Below are 19,586 nucleotides of genomic sequence, written 5' to 3'. Positions count from 1 at the left end.
TTTCGAAGCTTGACAAAAACATTTCAAAGCTAAAGACAAAAATTTTATGTATTGTAAAAGTTCAGCTTGACTATATTCAGTCATTAGATATTTTAATATCATGAATTGCAATATTAAAATTTATTTTAATTTTATTATTTTTCTATATATTGCACAATGAATTTGGCGGCAAAATTTGAAGTAAGTAAATCGTTTTATTAACGGTATTTTGTCATACGATTATTTGTGTATCGATAGCCAGTTAATTATCAAATTAACATTTTGACGATAGTCTACAACTAGTTGACGCTAATTTCTCAAAACTACTCAATTGGTACTGTTAATCAAATTTTTAAATATTTCAACTCTTAATAATCTGGAATTAATAATTGGAAACCGGAATTACGATGACCTGTAAAAAATGCAATAACTCTCCCATAAAAAAACTTGATGCAATTATAAACTCCACAGTAAAATTTATTTTTGTCGCCCGAGATGTTAATATCAATGTTAAGTGTTTTTAATTTTGTTTAATAAGTGAAATCATTTCTCAACATATTATATATAACTGTATGAAGTTACCTCTTCGCTTAACGTCTAATACATAAATAATTTAAAGCTTACTTAACTATAAATTGTTTCAATCGTAGCCGATTTCGCTGGACTCTCCACATAAATGAAAAAAAAAAACACACATCTTGAAATGCAAATAAAAAATACTTTTGGATAATTTCAATTAATCGGTTGAATCGAAACAAAGCTTCACAATTCACGAGCAAATTGCTTATAATAATTTACATATAACATATAATTTAATTTAAGTTCGTTCAAATATTAACACAGGGCAAAATGAAATATCCGAATATCATAATTATAAACAATACGCACAGAAAATGTCAACACAATTTTGTTGGGCCTTGTAGTAGTGGTCATTTGTGTTCGAAAAAAAAATCATCTTAAATACTAAGAGTTGTTACTGTATGTGTAAATATAATGCTAAAAAAATACAATAAGAAAGCACTTGAATTTCTCTAATGACAAAGGCAACTTGGTGTTCGTCTTGTTTCTATTTTACATATCTCCCTTCATTCCCTTTCACTCTCGCTCTGTCACTGCCTCTCTTTTTCTGAGCTGACTGCTGCATACAAATGTTTGGCTTCTGCTGCAGTTAACCGCTGCAAAAGAAATGTTAGAAAAGGGAATTAATATTCTGTAATAAACAGGAGGATTTTGTGTGTATGTGTGTGTGTGTGTAAGAACACGCTAAATGCTTTGTACAACACTTAAACTTAGGATAACAGTATGAAGTGAGAGGGAATATTGGAAAGATCAGCGTTAGACAGAGACAGATATGCGTGCAAGGGTAATCGACTGGAAGTCCCTGAAGCACCAATTGAAACAGTTACAGATGACGACAGACGAAAGCTCATTTCTCTTACTCTTTGTTGCTGTTGTTTCAGTTAATATTTCTGTTGTTGCTGCTGCTGTTGTAGTTGTTGCTTTTGCTGTTTGTTGTTGCTTACTATTGTTGTATTTGCTGTTGCTGCTGATGAAGGTGGCTGCGACTGCGACTGCGGCTGCGGCTGCTGATCTCAGGGGTTCTCAATGGGATTATTGTTGTTGTTGCTGATCTTGATTTTAGCGGTTCGTGTGTTTTTAGTGCATTATGGGTTTTGTTGTTGTTGCTTGCTTGCTTGGCTTGCATTTGTTAGGTGTGCGTGCAACTGCATGCCGAAAGTTCGCAGCACTTACTTTAAAAAGTCATTCATATTGATGTAATTTTTATAACTAAATAAAGAGAAATACATAAATGTAGAAATTGGCATCTTAAAACAAAAAAACAAACAAACAATAAACTAAAACTAAACAAATATGCATAAATAAATATCAATAGACATTAAGCACAGTTCATTTGGTGGACATGCAGCGGAATGAATTGGCGGTGGAAGTGGTGGTGGTGGTGGGTTGGTTGTGGTGTAGGTGGCATAACAAAGCAAACAGAACAGAAAACAGGGCGAAGCACAGACAGTAACGAAGTGGAGCAAGAGAACGAAAGGCAGTGTGTGTATGGTTAAAGCGCGAGCTCCATGTGAAGAGTAATGTCCACATACATACATACATACATATATATTTATATATATATATATGTGTATACATTTGTTTGTACCTTTTGGCCGATGTGGTTCGCGAGTAGGGATTCTGCAAGATCTTCGGGTGCGTCTCCATGACGCGCAACAGTAAATTATCCAAATAATCCTCCAGCTCCTTGACGCGCTGCCGCTGCAGCAATGCCTCATTCTCCATGCCATTGGCAATGAGCATCAGCTCCTGCAGCAGAAAGAGCGAGACGGAGAGAGAGAGGGATAGTCAGCTATGGCAGCAAGCAAAAGAGATTCGAGTCGAGACACACTCACCTCCCGTGATTTGCCCTCGTACTTTTTGGCCAACTGTGCCGAGATCTCGGAACGGCGATCCGCATGCGAGCCCGACTTCTCGTGGCCAATGATAATGCGCTCCGTGGACTTGGGACTGGGCGAATTGCTATCCGTATCGTTTTGTTTGTCTGCAAAGGAACAAAAGGCAACACGAAAACGAGTTAATAATGAAATTCAAACATCGCCTGCCGGAGATGCAAACAAGAGTTGTGAGCGACATCGAACCAATTTTACGTGCTCTTTTGGTAGCTCTAATCAGAGTGCGATAGCAGTCCTTTGCGAACATATCCATCTGGTTCGAAATTGAGAGGGAATTGAAGCAGTTCGTGCGGCACTGGCAGCTCGCAGCAGAACCAACGAAATATTACAGAAAACAACAAACAAACAAACAGAAAAGATAAGAGAAGATATATGGTATATATATATGAATATATATACTTGGAGCTGGAGACAATGCACACAGCAGGAGAAGTTGATAGTGTGAGAAATTTGATGAGGAATGCGTAGGTAAATAAATATATTGAAATTTCAATAGGACGACACAGAGATGACAGCTGAGTTGGAAAATTGCTTGGATCGATTTGCTTGGCTCGATTGTCGGTGCCGACTCCGCCACACTCTCCGCTCTTGCATCGCCGGACAGCATAGAAATGCGGGGTATGCAAGATCTGATTGAGGTGTGACTAGTTGGTGGATTAGTTTGGTTCAGTTTTTGGTTCGGTTTTCGGTATTTCTGGATGGGTTTGCTGCTCGCTCAATTCTCAGTACGGTTTGCTTTCACTGCTTTTCTGTTTACAGCTCAAGCTGTGGTATCTTTTGGGTAGAACCGCTCACCTCGCTTATTGCCGTATTTAAATTTGCCCAGTCGCTTCTCCCAGCGTTCGCCGCTGCCGCTGCCGGCGCCTCCGCCGCTTCCTCCGCCAATGTTGTTGAACTCCTTGGGCGATTGCTCGGGCGTTAACAAATTGTGCTCTATGCTTGGATCAACATCGGCCATAGCCGCCGCAACGGCAACAAAAACGGGCGCAGCAACGGCCGTGGTTTCCTGCTCCTTCTCCTGCTCCTTTTGGCCAAATGCCTGCCTCGGCGATAGGGGCTTTGATGGCTGCTCCTCCATGGAGGTGGATCGCTTGGCAAAGCTCAAGAGTCTTTGATCCTCCTCACGCCGTTTGGCCTCACGTCGTCGCTGCTCCTCCTGCTGCAGTTCCAGCTCTTGCTGCAGCGCCGCCTCCTCTTCGCGCAGCCGCTGCTCGTTCAAGCGCAGCTCGGCCTCAAGACGCTCGTCCTCGGCGGCGCGTCGCTGGCGCGAGGCTTCCTCCTCGGCGGCAGCCTCGGCCATTGCCAGCGCCGCCGTCTCCGCCTTTAGCTGCTCGAGATTTGTTGCACGCGGCTGCGGCTTGGGGCGCTCACTTGGCAGCGGTTGCGGCTCTGCCGGAGGTGGCCTAGTCGGCGGCTCGGGAGGCAGCTGCTCATCCGCAAAGATGGCTGTGCTGTTGCGCTGCTCGAACTTGGCGAAGCTGGCATTGAGCGCATCAAAGTTGCGTGGCTCCACGTTCGGTGCGAAGAGCGAGCTGCTCTCGCTCTTGCTGCTGCTCTCGGCCGATAGGCGGGGCGGCACCACTGCCTTTGGCGGCTCCTCCTCCACCGTCTCAAAATCTTCTTCGTCATCCGATGAGCTCGACGAGCTGCTTGAGGAGGGAACCGGTGGCGGCTCCTCGCTGGTTGCCGGCAGCGGCACGCGTGTCTCCCAGCTGCGACGCTTCAAGGAGTCACTGCTGCCGATCTCCAAATACTTTCCGCCACCATACAACTTGGACTCCCACTCATCCACCTGGCTGCTGGGTGCCGTTGACTGTGCTGGCGCCAGCTCCGCTGGCATTTGGGCACTGCCCTCGGGCTTCAGCTCCTTCTGCTCCCGCTCCGACAGCTCCAGCTCCTGCTGTGTCTGCTGCGTGCGTGGCGGCTTTGAGGGAGGCGGCAGAGTGCGCGCACGAACGCTGAAATCGAGCTCAAGCTGTTCCATCTCCGCAACGATGGGATCCTCATCGACTGTCTCTTGCAATTTGGGCTTACCTCCGTTGAGTTTCCCCTTGGCAATGCTGCCTCCGTTGCTCAGCAGCGGCGATGGGTTGCGCGGCGTGAAATTGTTATTGCCATTGGACGAGGGCGGCTGCAGGCCGGAGCGCTGGATGTTCAGCGAGCTGCCCGAGCTCTTGTGTGACAGATTGTCGAACACAAACTCGTCCTCGTCCTCGCTAATGACGCCTGGATCGGCCTCGCCGGCGCGCTGGCCACGCCTCCGTCCGCTGCCACCGCCAACGCCGCTCAGACCCGACGAGCTGTTTGGCGTCCCAATGCTGGCAAAGGAGCCGCTGAACGAGCCGCTGTCATCGCCGTCCGCTTGCTTCTTCTTGCTGCGTATGTGCAGCTTGGAGCTGAGAGAGCCAGCTAGCTTCTTGATGCTCTTGCGCTTCTCGCCTTGGCCAATGGAGAGCAGGCTGCCGCCCACGGAGCTGGCCAGCTGGCCAATGGAAGACTTGTGCTTGTCCTTCTTGCTCAGATCTGTCAGCGATCCGGATTTGACAACGAACGCAATGCGCACCTCCAGCTCGCCGCGCTCCTTGTTCTTCTTCTCCTTGCCGGGCTTGCTCTCCAGCTTGCACCACTTGGCGCGCGGCCTATCATAGACGTCCATGTCCTTGAGCGGCAGCGTCGCCTGGCCCAAGAACTCATCGATGCCCAGATTATTGCGATGCAGGCATGTCAGCGTCAGCTCCGCCCGATTGCCCTGATCCGGAATTTTGCTAGAAACGAGAAGCCGCATTAGTACATATGCAACAATTTACAAACATCCACTCACAGTTCGCACTCCTCATTCCAGTTGACACTCGACTCGGCCTTCTCCTTGACGGACGTCTGGTACTTCTCCTTACCCAGGGCAATTGTGACAAAGCAATTGTTGGTGCCATTCTTGCCTTTGGTCAGCAGACCTCGCGCACGCTGAACTGTAAATGAAAGAGACGGACGAGTTAGACATATAGACATGAGAAGCGCATGGAAAGGCGGAATGTAATATAGGGAGTTATGTGAAAGGGAGTTATAGAGAGTGAATATATAAAGGTGTGAAAGCTTATAATTCAATTTGGAAGCATAAATTGAAATTAAAATAATATCGAGAATTTTTCATAGTGAAAAAGAAGCTAAAGACCATCAAGAATGCCCCATGATCTAAATAAACCTTATAAAGCCTTAGACTTAAGAGAGTGTAAATGAATACTAAAGCATTTATTGTATTATTTTTTGTTTTTAATAAATATAAATTTTAAATAAAAGAAACTCAAATTAAAATTAATATTGAGATTCTTTCCGAAGCAATATGAAACGAAGTTGAAATCATGAGCAAATTAAGTTAAGTTGAAACAAGTATTATTTATACTGGCTGTATTTTTAAACAATTGGAGTTGATGATCCGGTGCGTCGCCCTATAAGAAAGTTCATTCCTATTATCAGCTGTTACCAGGCTGCGCCGGCCAATGTCTTAATTTTGATTTGTCCGCCTACATTTCCGGCAGCTGTGTCAACAGCTCCAGCGACGACATTAAGGTCTCGAGAGCGTCGCCAAAAAAAAATGCATAATTTAAAATTCGCATGGATGGATTGTGAGTCAGTTCGGATGGTCGAACGGACGAACGGGCGGATTGCGTTGCTGCTGCTTTTTGATAGCGACCCAAAAGCAAATTTTGAAGTCGCTTCGAGTTTCACTTGAGAGCGCCTCGTGACCTCGACGAATCCACAACTAAAACCAAAGTCATAGCCAGAGCATGGCTCGACAGCATCCGGCTGATATGAAAACCGCGAAAAAAAAACCATAAGAAATAAAATCTAAAACAAAACATTTGCTTTCGGTATTTGTGGTGCGCAGAAAGTCGCAGCATTGTTTTAGATTCATGACGCTCAAATCGGTTCCAGTCCAGTTACATATATGCATAGGCAATGGAGACTCCATTTCACAGCTCTACTTCGAAGCACATAAATATTCAGACATCCATGAATCAGGAATATCAAGGGAAACTCAAAAACCAGAGAAACCTCATTACGAAAAATTGCATAATTTTGTATATGTTTGCTGCTTTATAAATATGATAAATGTAATATAAAATAAAGTACATAGATGGGTTTCTTTTAAATCTACAAATTCAATTTACTTATTTAGTTATTATTAAATTTTTTTTAAATTTATTTTGAATCGGGTATTATTAATTTGTATATTTTTTTCTATTTTTATTTTGATTCGGCTTATGTTATTTTACTATATGTATTTTATTTCTATTATTTTTTTCATATAAACGAAAATCGTTGTATGTATGTATGTATATCTTTTTATTTTAGATACCATGACTTAAGGATTACATATTTTTGCAATTTGTTTGCATTTGCATAAAATTTCAATTTTGTTGTATTTTAACTAATCGATTTGCAATGACTTTTGCTTATTGATTATTACATCGCTATTCAAATGTGCTTGGCGCAAAAATACCGTTAGCGCAACGCGAATTGCGCAAATTTGAGACTCGTAACAACAAAAACAACAACAGCAGCAGCTAACTGCAAAAGCAATAGCATAACGTATGTATAGTAAAAAGCGCTCAATAGAAAAGCAACGAAAACATTTTGCTAGTTTTTCCCTCGCTGTTTTCTTTTTCGCTTGCAAATTTGTTTGCCTTTTTATTTACGGTTTCGTTCATTGCAAGTGAAAGAGGTGATGGCGGCAGAGTCGTTCGTTTGCCTTTTACCCACAGTGGGCGTCTTGACGCCAAATAATTATTATTACATTAACATTTTTTCGCTTTGCACGTTCTGTTTTAGACCCGCATTTATCATCTGTTGCGGTTGTGGCTTTTCTTAAGCCAATTGGGGAACCTTTAGCGACGGACATCAACAGTTTCGCAGTCCACAAACACACACACACACACACACACACACATGCAAACAAAATATATGTTAATACACATACACATACACATGTATCTGCGCAAAAAATGAGGCTAGAGATAGCCGGGAATGGCACGCAGTGATGAGCAATAGATGAATTGATGATCACACTGAATGTATCCAATGAATATCGATAAACCGGTTCCAAGAGAAGCTCAGTGCAATTAAAAAAGAAAATAAAGAGTTAGAGATGGGCGCGCATTACAGTTTCACGCCACTTGTATATTCTAGTCTAATCTAATTCATTGTAGCATTATTATTGCTAGACTATGAATTGAAACTAAATTAATGTCTACTTATGAATTTAATTGTTGACTGATGAGTTCATTCAAATACCTACAATAGGTGCTCAATCATCGAATGTTTGTTTCCCCGCCACCAAAATAGAAATGCCAAGAGGTAAAATGGTAAATGTCAAATGGCAAAATTTGCCAAACAATGACAAAAACAAAACACATTGAGCAGAACGCGAAGAGCACAAAGAGCAGAGAGTGACAAAATTACAGAGAGCGCGCAGCTAGCAGTAAGGGAAACCGTTAAGTCGCCCCGTTTTATTTGTTCGCTCGCTTCGCACGGCACTCAAATTGCGGCTTTCGTTAGCTCTGGCTCTGGCTGTGGCTGTGGCTGTGGCATTCGGCATTCGGCATCATTTTCGCTTTTTGAGTCACGCTTTACAACCGAATGGCCTGTTCGTTCGCTCAATCTTCGATCTTTTATAGTGAGCCATTCCAAACATGTGTTTGTGACGGTGTGTGTGTGTGTGCCAAATCAACACCCAGAGCATTCTGTGCACTTAATGACATTCGATGTATTAATGAAGATGATTGAGGGAGGGCAGGGATACCGAGGTCAGCGGCGGGAGTGAGAGCCATAAGCGGCGCTACAAAAGCGTTCAACACGTAATTGAGTGCTTGTTGAGAGCAAACAGAAGCCCAAGTAAGCAAGCCACACGCTAGCGTCATCAATGAATTGTAGGCAAATAGTCAAACAAACACACCCACACAATACAATGCCTGTGTGAGTCAGAGAAACAGAAAGAGAGAGCGAGGGAGAGAGGGAGCTATGATGAAAGCAGGTGGATAGATAGTCGGCGCCCATTGTCATAAGAGTCAACAGACTCAATGCTCACAAAAAAACTAAAAAAAAAATAGTGAATGCTTACACACACACTCATACAAATTTACATATGTGCAAATACACACACACATACGTACACCCACTTACATATGTAGAGGTTATAAAAAGCGCTTAAAAATGAAATTTTGTATGCAAAACAACATTAAATTGTAGCTGAAAAAAATTGTAATTATGTTTTCATTTTTTTGTAAATTTTTTGTTTTTTTGTTTTTTGCTGCGCGAAAAAAAGTAAAAGAAAAAATACTTTTCTCCATGTTGAGCGTAATTAACATACATACATAGTACATAATTTTACTTTTTCACTATCAAAATCAGGCAATTCGATATCAATTTTGACTCACAAATATTAACAGTTTTGCTTTTGTTTTTAATTAAGCTGAAGTTACGAACTTTGTTACAAATTCAAATAACATTTGATAACATTTCGTTACGAGTTCTACCTTAGACGATTAGATAAATAAGCTCAATAATTTGGATATTTGCATATGAATTTGTCATCTCTCGAAAAAATTTAAGCTATTGTTAAAACTGAAATCGAAAAAAAAAACTATTTGTTAATAATAAATTCTTGTATTATTCACATGTCTGGAATTCGTTATCTGTTATCTGCAAAGCTGGCTAACAAAGTTCTTCTATCAATAATAATCGATAACAATGACTTGATTTATATAGAGCTCTAATAAAAAGTTGTCACACACTAGACCAATTTGATAGAAGTTGAAATAAAATACTCGTAACACGTACAAATATGTGTACATACATACATATATGGATATTTGTGTATACATATGTATGTACATATGTCTGTCTATACCTATATATATCACATAGCACATATGTATGTATGTATGTATCTGTGTTTGTTTATTGTCAATTATTTTAATGCCTCGCATGACCCGCAAACTCAAACGTAGACAAAGGTAAATTCATACAAGCACATACACACATATACATACATATGTATATACACACACATAGCTACTGCACCTTTTCAATTGTGCGAGAATGAGAATAACAAAAGCAACAAGTTGAAAATTATAATACTCAACTAAAAGATATCCTATAAAATTGTTAATTATTATTAATTAATTATTATTTTAATTAAATTAATTTAAAAATGACAATAATAAAATAAATAATTTGTATATATTTTTTTAATTTTTGTACTTATTTATTAATTAACTAACATAAGCGCACTATGAATTCTTTGCAATGATTTGTTGTTGCCTTTTCAATCAATTATTTTTTACAGGGTATACCACCAACAACAGAAGTAGCAGCAGCAGTAACACCATCGACAACACCAACAACAACAACACCACCAACAATGCAACTGTCAATTGTCGCTTTTGTGTTGGTTTTGCTCTTTTAACATATTGCTGGCCTTTGCTTCTCTCGAGGAGGTCAACATTTGAGGTTAATTTATTTCAATGAAATCATTGCCAAGCTTTGGTCTATAAATCCCGTCTGCCCCTGCACGCCCTGCTCCAGCCAACTGCTCCACACTCTGTACCAGGAAATTTGGTTTTGAAACATTTTTGGGGTTTCACAAGAAACATTTCTAATAGATTGTATTATGGCTTCCAGTTCTAGTGCGATGATGTCAGTGCGCTTATCTTCATTATCATTATCATTATTATCTTAATTATCTTGATTATCTTGATTATCTTGATTACCTTTTCGAAGCAGTCAAATTGAAAATTCAAATTTGACTAAGAAAAACCCAAAATGAAATAGCTGAAACAAAGGTAAGAACTTTGCAATTGGATGCAAACGACGGCATAATACTCGTTCAGGGATCAAATATAGGAGAAATGAGAGAGAGAGAGAGAGAGAGAGAGAGAGAGAGAGAGAGCGAGAGAGAAAGATAAATAACGAGAAACCAGAGATACGGAGTGAGATAGAAATATATATAGAGATTTGATTTGATTTTTAATGAGAACAAGAAACAAAGGAAGTTTAAGAATGAGTGTGAGAAAGACAGCGAGAGAGAAAAAAAAGATTTTTGAATAAGTGAGAGAGTGAGAGAGAGAAAGAGACGGAGAAAAGATCTAAGAATAAGGCAGAGACGAGAAGGAGAGAAGATAGTTTAAGAATAAGACAGAGTCAGAGAGATAGAGAAATACTGAGAGAAAGAGGAGAGAGATAGGACAGAGTCATATATCAAGCGATCAGATCTGCTCTAACTTTACATCTTTATATCTCAAGTTTTAACTGTTGCATGATAACGCTTTTTTGATATGCCACGCCTCCCTCCAAAATGTGGCGCTGGTTTCTCGAAAGTGTCATAAGTGAGTCACCTGCCAAAGATATACATTTTCCCCAAATTGCCATACACTATGCACATATACGTATGTATGTATATGTATGTATATGATCGCGTTACTTGATCTGGTCAGCAAACAATAGTGAATATACTCGTTTTCAGTGGGTGAGCGAGTATGGCAAAACTTAACTTGCGACAGTTAACAGTGGCAGCCAACCGTTAAGAGCCAAGCGACCTTATTATTGCCACAGACATCGGCATTGGGGGAACTGAGACTTTTTTCCCCACATGCTGCAACAGCTACAGCTTCGTCGCCACAGCCCCACAGCCCCACCCACTCGGCGAGACAACAACAACAACAACTGATTCAACTGTTGGCAGTAAAAGTCGCATTACAAATGTACAAAATTCCCAACACGCACTTTGAGAGTTCGCTGTTCCACTTTCGACTGACTGCGAAGGCACTGAGACTGAGACTGAGACTTCGACTGAGACTGACACTGAGACAGAGGGAGCAGGAGAGGCAGAGAGAGGCGTGGCAGCTGCGAAGACACAGAACAGAGCACGAGGTGGACGACGATGATGATGATGATGATGATGATGATGATGATTAGCCTATAGCTGCCGCTACTACTGCCGACTGCTGGTACGGCCGCTGGTGCTCCCGAGGCCAATGCTCCTCTGCGCGCATGTTAATGAGCCCATGGACAGAGTCGCCCCGTGGCCGGGCCGAACAGCAGCAGCTGCATGTCAGATACAAATGGAAATGTTTTCAGATACACGAACCGCCAGCCAGATACAATTTAAAATGGTTTTCTAATTCGCTTCGGTTTTATTTCAGTTTCCGTTGGCGTTGGCATTGGCGCAGCGTGTTGTACATAAGTAGTATATGTACATATATATGTATATATGTACATTTGTATGTACATATCCAAATTGTCACAATGCTTTCGAATCGAGCTTACTGCAAAGTGAATATCAACTCATTTTGATTGACCATCGAAAACAAATCTCCTCTGAATAGCTCCTCAATTCAATTCAAATATCTTTGGAGCCCAAAGCTTTGGGTCTAGCCATGAACATATTGCAATTTTCATTGGGCAAAGATCTTAACATACATATATATGTATATATTCACAAATGATGTAGTTAAGTTACTTATATTAATTTGATTTGATTGTGTATCATATGGAGTTAAAAAGTTTTTATTTTATAATTTTTGTTTTACTTGCAGTTAATAACTGACTAGGCTTTTAACGGGTTTCCCGACACGCTGGGACCCTAGATCTATATCTATTTCAGTTATACTTAAGTGCTTACATACATACATAGATCACACCTGCTGCATTTAGGTAGCACTAATGATAATTTACTATGGTAAATTAGCTATTGAAGCCCGCTGGCTCCAAATGCACTTTCTCAAATGTAATACTCAAAGCGTAATAAAGCTGAGTGTATATATATATATATATATATACATATATAACAGATATCAAATTTATGATATTCCCTAACCAGAAAATGTAGTTAAGACTTATACAAATAAATTAATCAAGTATAGATGTAATTTATATAAATGAAAATAAAAGTAGTTAAGATATTTCTAATATATAAAAATATTGCTTATACTCTATTGCAAATTAAATTAACTTAATGTACAAAAAAAAAATAAATAAATTAAAATAAATAAATAAAATAAAATAAACAATAATAGTTAATATTATACTATAAGAAATACATTTTCTTTAATTTTTTAGTATATGTTTAAACTATTTTGTTTTACTTAAAATACAATTTTTTAAAAATTAATTAAATAAAAATAAAAATAAATAAAGCTGTGCTACAAAAAATATAAATTAAATTAAATTAAAAATTATAAATGTAAATAAAATAAAAGTAGTTCAAAAAATAAAGACTTTTACTTTTATAGATAGAAAGCTGAGACTTATAACTGTACTTTACACACAACTGTACTTTACACACAACTCAACTTTTGTTTCAAATCTTTCCAAATCTGTGAATTCACACAATCTCTAGTTTATATCGCAATGAAGCTCTACTTTTTGCTCTAGTTTTCATTATAAATAGATGCGACGACTCGGGTCAAGACATCTTCACAATGTACCAGAAATTCTGGCTCGATGCCTCTTGTTGTCTTGGACTGAAAATTGCCTAATTTATTGAAATCAAATCTGAATTAACAAACTATATTTCTTGTGTCGCTTTATGAAACTCATGAATAATTCTGTTCTATAGTATAATTATATATTTTTAGAATTACAATCGAATACGAATAGCTCTTTCGGTTTCTATATGAACTATATGAAGTTTAATGAACAGTTGGCCAATATAATAAATATAATATATACTAATTCCGTTTACGCCTAAGAGCTCGGCATTGATGTAATTTCTGTCATTTCTTCTTACTGAATGGGGAACCGTTAGAACAGCATTTGTTAATAAACAACGGCAGCATAAACAACAGCAGCAGCATCGGCAATTAGCCGTAATATCATAAACAACAGGTGCAACAACAACAACAACTGAGATCGTGCGAAAATGCTGATTTATAGCTCTGCAACATGAAGCAGGGAAAATAAGCTAAACAAAAACCTCTTGAAACTACTTGAGAGCACTTCATGAATCGCCTCGAAAGCAACCCCCCAATGGCCTTTCATTCATTTCATAAATATTTCTTCGTTTTTAGAGTGCATTGCATTTAGCCGCTGCAGTTGCAGTTGCAGTTGCATGCATTGCCAGCTGCTCATCAAAAGTCTTAAAATATTTCAAATACACACAATTTCTGTATACCCTGCACGCTCACGACTGTGCAGATGGTAGATAAGTGAAATGGATTTGCATAAAGCGAGAATACTATTTTAAGAATGAACATAAAATATAGATAAAAGATGGCAGATACTAGAGATTAGCTCTATGTGCCATAAAACCTATTTTTATCAATGCAAGCAAATATTTTGATGTAAGCTTTTGCAAGCACAGATTAGCAACTGATTACAAAAGTCAATATTTGGACACCGACTATACATATGCAAGCTCCATTGCTATCTGAAATTTCCTTATCGTACAACTGCCTGAAGAACAACTCTTTGAAGGATTCCAGTTTGCAGGCTAATGAGAACTTTAATGTATATCTATTCCGCTTTCGATATAAAATATATCTAGTTTAACACACATTTTCAACTTTACAGGGTATGTGCTAGTTGCATCAGTTTTTCGCTGTGCGTTTAAACATTTTCTTTGGGCATGTGAAAGTGGGGGCAATTAAATGCAATGCATTTTCAACTCTTGAACACGTCAAGACAATTGCAAAAGGTCAAATATATATGTATGTACATAGGGTGCACCTACTTTGGGTCATAAGAGGAAGAAGTAGCATCAAGAGTAGTAGTAAAGATAATAGTAAAAGTATCATTATTCGTAATAATGGTAGCAACTACTACAGATGTAAATTATAGGAGGAATTGTAATAGTAGTGGGAGTACTAGCAATCGTAGTGATAGAAATAGTAGTAGGAATAATAGAATTGGCTAATAGCAGTAATGGCAATAATAGTGATAGAATATAAGTAGAAGTAGTAGTAGTAGACATAGTAGTGGTGATGACAGTGACAGTAATAGTAGTAGACATAGTAGTAGTATTGGCAAAAATAGTAGTAGACATGGTAGTGAGTGACCATAATAGTAATAGACATAGTAGCAGTAATAGTAGTGACAATGATAGTAGTGACAATAATAGTAGTAGACATAGTGGCAGTAATGGTAGTACTGGCACAAGTAGTGGTACAGTCAACGTCAAAGCAGTAGTAATAGTAGTAGTGGCAAAAATAGTAGTGACAGTCAAAGCAGTAGTAAGGGTAGTAGTGGGAGCAATAGTAGTAGACATAGTAGTAGTAATGGTAGTAGCGTGAATAATAGTAGTAGCAATGATAGTAGTGACAACAATAGTAGTAGTCAAAATAGTAGTACTTGGAACAATAGTAGCAGACTTAGTAGCTGTAACAGTAGTAGTAGTATTGCCAATGATAGTAGTAGTTAAAGCAATACCAATGGGAATAGTCGTAGTAATAATAGTAGTAACAGTAGCAGCAATAGTAATACCAGCAGTTGTAGTAACAGCAGCAGTCCTAACAGTAGTCGTAATAGTAGTAATTGTTGCAGTAGCATAAATTTAGCAGTTGGCAAACTGGAACTGGAAATCAATTGATGCGACAGCAGGAGGTGGAGCCGAGATCCGATTTCAGACCTGTTTCATTCACTGCATTCATGCTATTCGCCAAGAATAGTCGCTAACTGGGTCGGGGGCAATGAAACGTAACTGTTTCGCATAAATGCATCCAACGGGCAAGCGGACAAACGCGATTCCAATAAGAATTGCATCTTTACGATTTGCAAGTATTCGCAAACCAGTCAAATGACGTCAATTTGAAGAGTTCCGAGTCGATTCGTGAATCTAGTTCTGGATTGCTCCTCAGTAGAGGAGCAGTGAGGCTTGGCATTGGAATTTTACAGGCAGAAAATATTGAATATACATTAAGCAATTTCACGCCCTTTAGTTAATGCGAACTTGGGACGATTCATAATCAATTGAATCGAAGATTTCATGTATGTATTTTGCCAATTGGATGTATTTAAATTTTTCTTTATGATAGCTCCATTAGTTGCTCTATAAAAATATCGATTCAAGCGATATTTTGAATAATTCAAAGGAATTAATTTGCTTAGCTGCAATCATTTGAAACTCAAGAGCATTCGATCGTCGTTGCTTTTGATGCCTTTAGGTTTCTTTTGATTTTGTTTTGCTTTGGAATTCGAATCGTTAATGTGCGTGTGTTGTTTCTCTTGGTTGCTTGGTGGAATTTTGTTTGTTTGTCTGGTTGATTGGTTGGCCAGTTTGATGGTCTCGTGGCCTGCTTTAAAAGAAGGCAACATATTGCGCAATTTCGCAGCTATTTCTTATCGATGTTTCTGCGTTGCTGTAACTCCGGTGCAGCACCAGCACCGGCCAGCACCGCAAAAGAGAGTGTAGGGGGGCTCTTCTAGGCAAGAATTTATGGCTAAAAATAACGCACACAATTAGGCGGCCGCAAAGTTGGGCGGAAAAAACAGCAGACAACTTCTAAAAGCAGACATTACCCAGAGTGCGAAGGCTGCTTGCACTGGGATATGACTCGCAATGGGTTAGCTGAGCGGGTGTGGAGGTGTGGGGAGTGGTGCTGGGAAAATGGGGGTAACTCTAATATAGAGGAGTGCCACGTCTATGCAGTGGGTGTGTTCATATTACTTAACCCAAGTGCCCCATTAAAACGGCAAGCCATTAACTTAATTAACTAAACTAAATAATGAACGCAAAACAAAAACCAAAACAACAACAACAAAATCAAGTTAGTGTTTTAGAAATTCCACCCACAAGTGTGAAAAATAGATGGAAACTGAGCAAATAATTGAATTCTTCTGAACATATGTTCGGCAGAGTATACTCTATATATGCATATATACATATATTACTCTATATTGAATATAATCCAATTCATAGAGGTATTCGAGAGTTTAATTTGGGAATAAATCGGTTTTCCGAAACCCCAAACAGCTGTTCCTCCCACTCACTTCACGGTTCAGGCTCATCTCAGGCGCAAATATTTATACAAGACTTTGGCAAACAAGCGAAAGAAACAGATATTCGTATTATTTCGACGACTACGAGAAGCGTGGTATGAATTGGACAACTGTCGTTGGCTTGCACCTGTGGGGGGATGAGCGGTGCGGTACGGCCTGGTATGGTACTTTTATCAATCTAGAAGAAAGCAAACAATGCCAAAACACAGACAGGCGAGAGCAAGCTGGCGACGGATTTGTTTATTAATTGACGTCAACGTCTTTTTATAATCATTCAACGGCTTTGTCGTGGAGCTTGAGTGCCGTACAACATTTTTAACTGGCATTCTCTATATACATATGTATGAATATGTATGTATATAAGCCAAACCAGTTGTAAACTAAAAATAATCGAATCGAACCGAAACAAATTTCTCTAATTCCTTGAAGGGCATTAGATATGGGCATAAATATATAGTAGTTCACGAACCGGTTTCAAAGAACCAAAACCCTCGACAAGTTTATGTGGTAACTATGGTTACTGTTTGATAGAATATAAATATATATGTATATTATATTAAAGGCTCGCCTCCTTGAACTAGCTCTAATGAACTAGGGCCAAGCAAGCTCCAAAGAACCACCGCTGCCCCGATTTACACACTTTACTTTTGTCTTCTCTATCTTGCAACGTGTCATTATATGTTTGCCAATATCTCTAAGTCGCTGTTTCGTCAGCTGCAGTAAAATTAGTGATAAAACAGACAGACCCACACTTATCTTCATAATGAGCGCATACCGGAACATGTGATTCACCTACCCTACATTTCATTTTCATTGCGTTTACCTGGATAGATCAAAGTATTAGCAAAAGAGCATAAAAGTTTCGTTGATTTGCTGGACTTCTTGCATATAGAAGCACACACACACACACGCATCTACGTATGTACATGTATGCGTGTGGCGAGCAGCGGCAAAGCTGCGAAGTTCCGCAAGTTCAAGGTGGAGAAGCAGACGCAAAAGGACAAACAAAAGTAAAAGCAAATCGACAGCAGCCTAATTGGTGATGACAGTGCTTTCAAGAATAGTTTATCGGTAATTATGTGTGTGTGTGAGAGCATTTACAATGTGTGCCTTATCAGTGTATTTATGTACATATACATACAAATATACAAAATCGTGTGTGTGTGCGCGTTCATTATCTGCTTTTTCAGTCGTGAGCTTTTCAACATTTCGTGAGTCATTTACCTATTCATCTGTGCAATTACATACATACATGAATAGATATGTGTGTGTGCATGCAGCCTTATACATATGCAAATTCTCACACACACACACACATGCAATTCATACAAATACACATGTTTACTTTAATTGTGCAATATGCAATATTTGCAATTGACATTCATAATTAAAAACAATATTAGCAAACTAATCTATGAAGGAGAGAGCGAGAGAGAGACAAAAAGCGAGCACATGACAGAGACAGATCGTGGTTTTTGACGTAGATTTTTGCCATTTTGTCACGATTGCAATATTTTGCGCTGATTTTTCATTGACATTCAGCCATGAAGAAAGCAAAACAAAAACGTAAACATGTCCAATCCGATGGGCAAGAGCACCAAAAGGCCCACTAAAATGCACACACGCACATACATATCTATATATGCACAGTTATATTGATATATACATACATACGCATGTGCACGTATGTGAAGGAATGCGACAAAGAAGAAAAGGCGGAATCAAAATAAATCAAATATGCGCGCCATGCGCTATTAGCAAATCAATCAACAAAAACAAGAGAATGTTGGAGAAGAAGCCAAAAACGAAAGAGCGAAAAAGGGGTAGAGCGAATGTATGTGTGTGTGTGTTTGTATTTATTTGTTTGTGGGTGCGACGGTGTGAAGTTAGAATTGCGAGTTAAAAATGTTCGTGGATTTTAGACACGCGCGGTGAGTAAGCGAATGAAAAAATATTAATATAAATAATACAAAAAATGATCGCATTGAGGCAATGAAAATGGCAAATGGCAAGTAAATACATAATCTTATCAACGTAATTCACTGATACTGCAATTGTGTCGAGATAAAGCATAGACAAACAAAAAGAGAAAACCTGGCAGCAATCGCAGAGGCAGCAGTAGCAGCGGGCAGAGCAGGGGTCATGCGTTCAAAGCGTCGAAAAAAGAAAAAGTGAAATTTTAAACAAGATGTTGAATAGGTTACAATGGTTTTCACCACGAAAAAAATAAAAATAAAGCACACACACACAGAGAATCTCTACTACAAACATATGCACGTACATAACTTATGTACATGTCTGTGTAAGTTAATATTGTTATTCTTTTAAAGTCCCAATCGTCAAAAGACGTCAACAAAAATAAACACAATGCGTAATTTGACCAATTAATAGTATTTAACAGCAGTTCAATTGGCTTTGCGCTTAAGTTTTACGATTTTTTAAACCTATAAACACACAAACACATACAGAGGTAGGCATACAGGCTGTCAATGTAGGCACATACACACACACACACACACACACACACACACACAGTGACAATAAGTAAACCAGTTTGACGTTAAATGTGATATTTTAGGAGCGTCTTGGTAGTAGCCCCTCTCAAACGTTATTTATGCAACGGCACTCTTGAGTATCACCAGCTGACAGGAGAGATAGAGATAGTGAGTGAATAACACCTGCACTTACCAGTTACACTGCAATGTGTTGGACTCCACATAACGGTTAGCACCCTTTTGCGATTTGGCAAAATAAAAGCTCCTTGCTTGACTTTTAAAGTTGTATTGGATTAATATTATTGTAGAGCTGTTTGAAGGGCAGGGGCGCTGTTGTCTGTTGTTTTTATTTTGGTTTTCTTATTATTTATGCACTTCTGCGCATTAATGTTTAAATTAACGCAGCAACAAATTATTCACACACATATACACTACTTTAGACGCGTCGCGTATGGTAAATATATATTTTTTTGAATAGCAACAAAAAAAAAAGAAAACGCTTACAGGCCACACGCGCCTACCCTGCAGCTCTGTTGTTTGAGATGTCTAAAATGAAACTGGCAATCGATGCCCCCACTATCGATATGATCATATTGATATACCACTAAAAAATACCAAAAGCGGCTGGTCCGTTATTGCTGACAGCATT

The 19,586-nt window shown here is 39.1% G+C and overlaps 1 protein-coding gene across 3 annotated transcripts; it reads right to left on the bottom strand.

Moving 5' to 3' along the window:
- Window positions 1-494: 494 nt before the first annotated feature.
- Rip11 (Rab11 interacting protein) lies at window positions 495-19,503 on the bottom strand. Of its 3 annotated transcripts, none has more exons than XM_089263039.1 (7): window positions 19,131-19,503; window positions 5,275-5,419; window positions 3,249-5,218; window positions 2,394-2,542; window positions 2,147-2,307; window positions 1,419-1,767; window positions 495-1,154 (listed from the first exon to the last, which is right to left on the bottom strand). In XM_089263039.1, the coding sequence occupies exons 1-6, from the start codon at window positions 19,159-19,161 to the stop codon at window positions 1,728-1,730; spliced, it is 2,496 nt and encodes an 831-aa protein (XP_089119165.1). In that variant the 5' UTR covers window positions 19,162-19,503; the 3' UTR covers window positions 495-1,154; window positions 1,419-1,727. The 3 variants fall into 3 exon arrangements, with proteins under 3 accessions (XP_089119165.1, XP_017965027.1, XP_017965026.1); XM_018109538.3 differs by having other exon boundaries at window positions 4,488-5,218; XM_018109537.2 differs by lacking the exon at window positions 1,419-1,767.
- Between the last annotated feature and the right edge of the window lie 83 nt (window positions 19,504-19,586).

This window comes from Drosophila navojoa, chromosome X, assembly GCF_054131105.1.
Source record: "Drosophila navojoa isolate 15081-1374.11 chromosome X, UAZ_NAV_1.0, whole genome shotgun sequence".
Lineage (NCBI taxonomy): Eukaryota > Metazoa > Arthropoda > Insecta > Diptera > Drosophilidae > Drosophila > Drosophila navojoa.
The sequence above is the reverse complement of the archived record's forward strand: the minus strand, read 5'-3'. Positions and strand labels throughout refer to the sequence as shown.

What these genes read in the sequence shown, in the direction of transcription:
- Rip11 (XM_089263039.1), bottom strand. Translation starts at nt 19,161, where the DNA reads ATGTGGAGTCCAACACATTGCAGTGTAACTG. An exon ending in AACACATTGCAGTGTAACTG is followed by an intron (nt 5,420 to 19,130) that starts GTAAGTGCAGGT and finishes TTTCATTTACAG; the next exon opens with TTCAGCGTGCGCGAGGTCTG. An exon ending in TGGAATGAGGAGTGCGAACT is followed by an intron (nt 5,219 to 5,274) that starts GTGAGTGGATGT and finishes TCTCGTTTCTAG; the next exon opens with CAAAATTCCGGATCAGGGCA.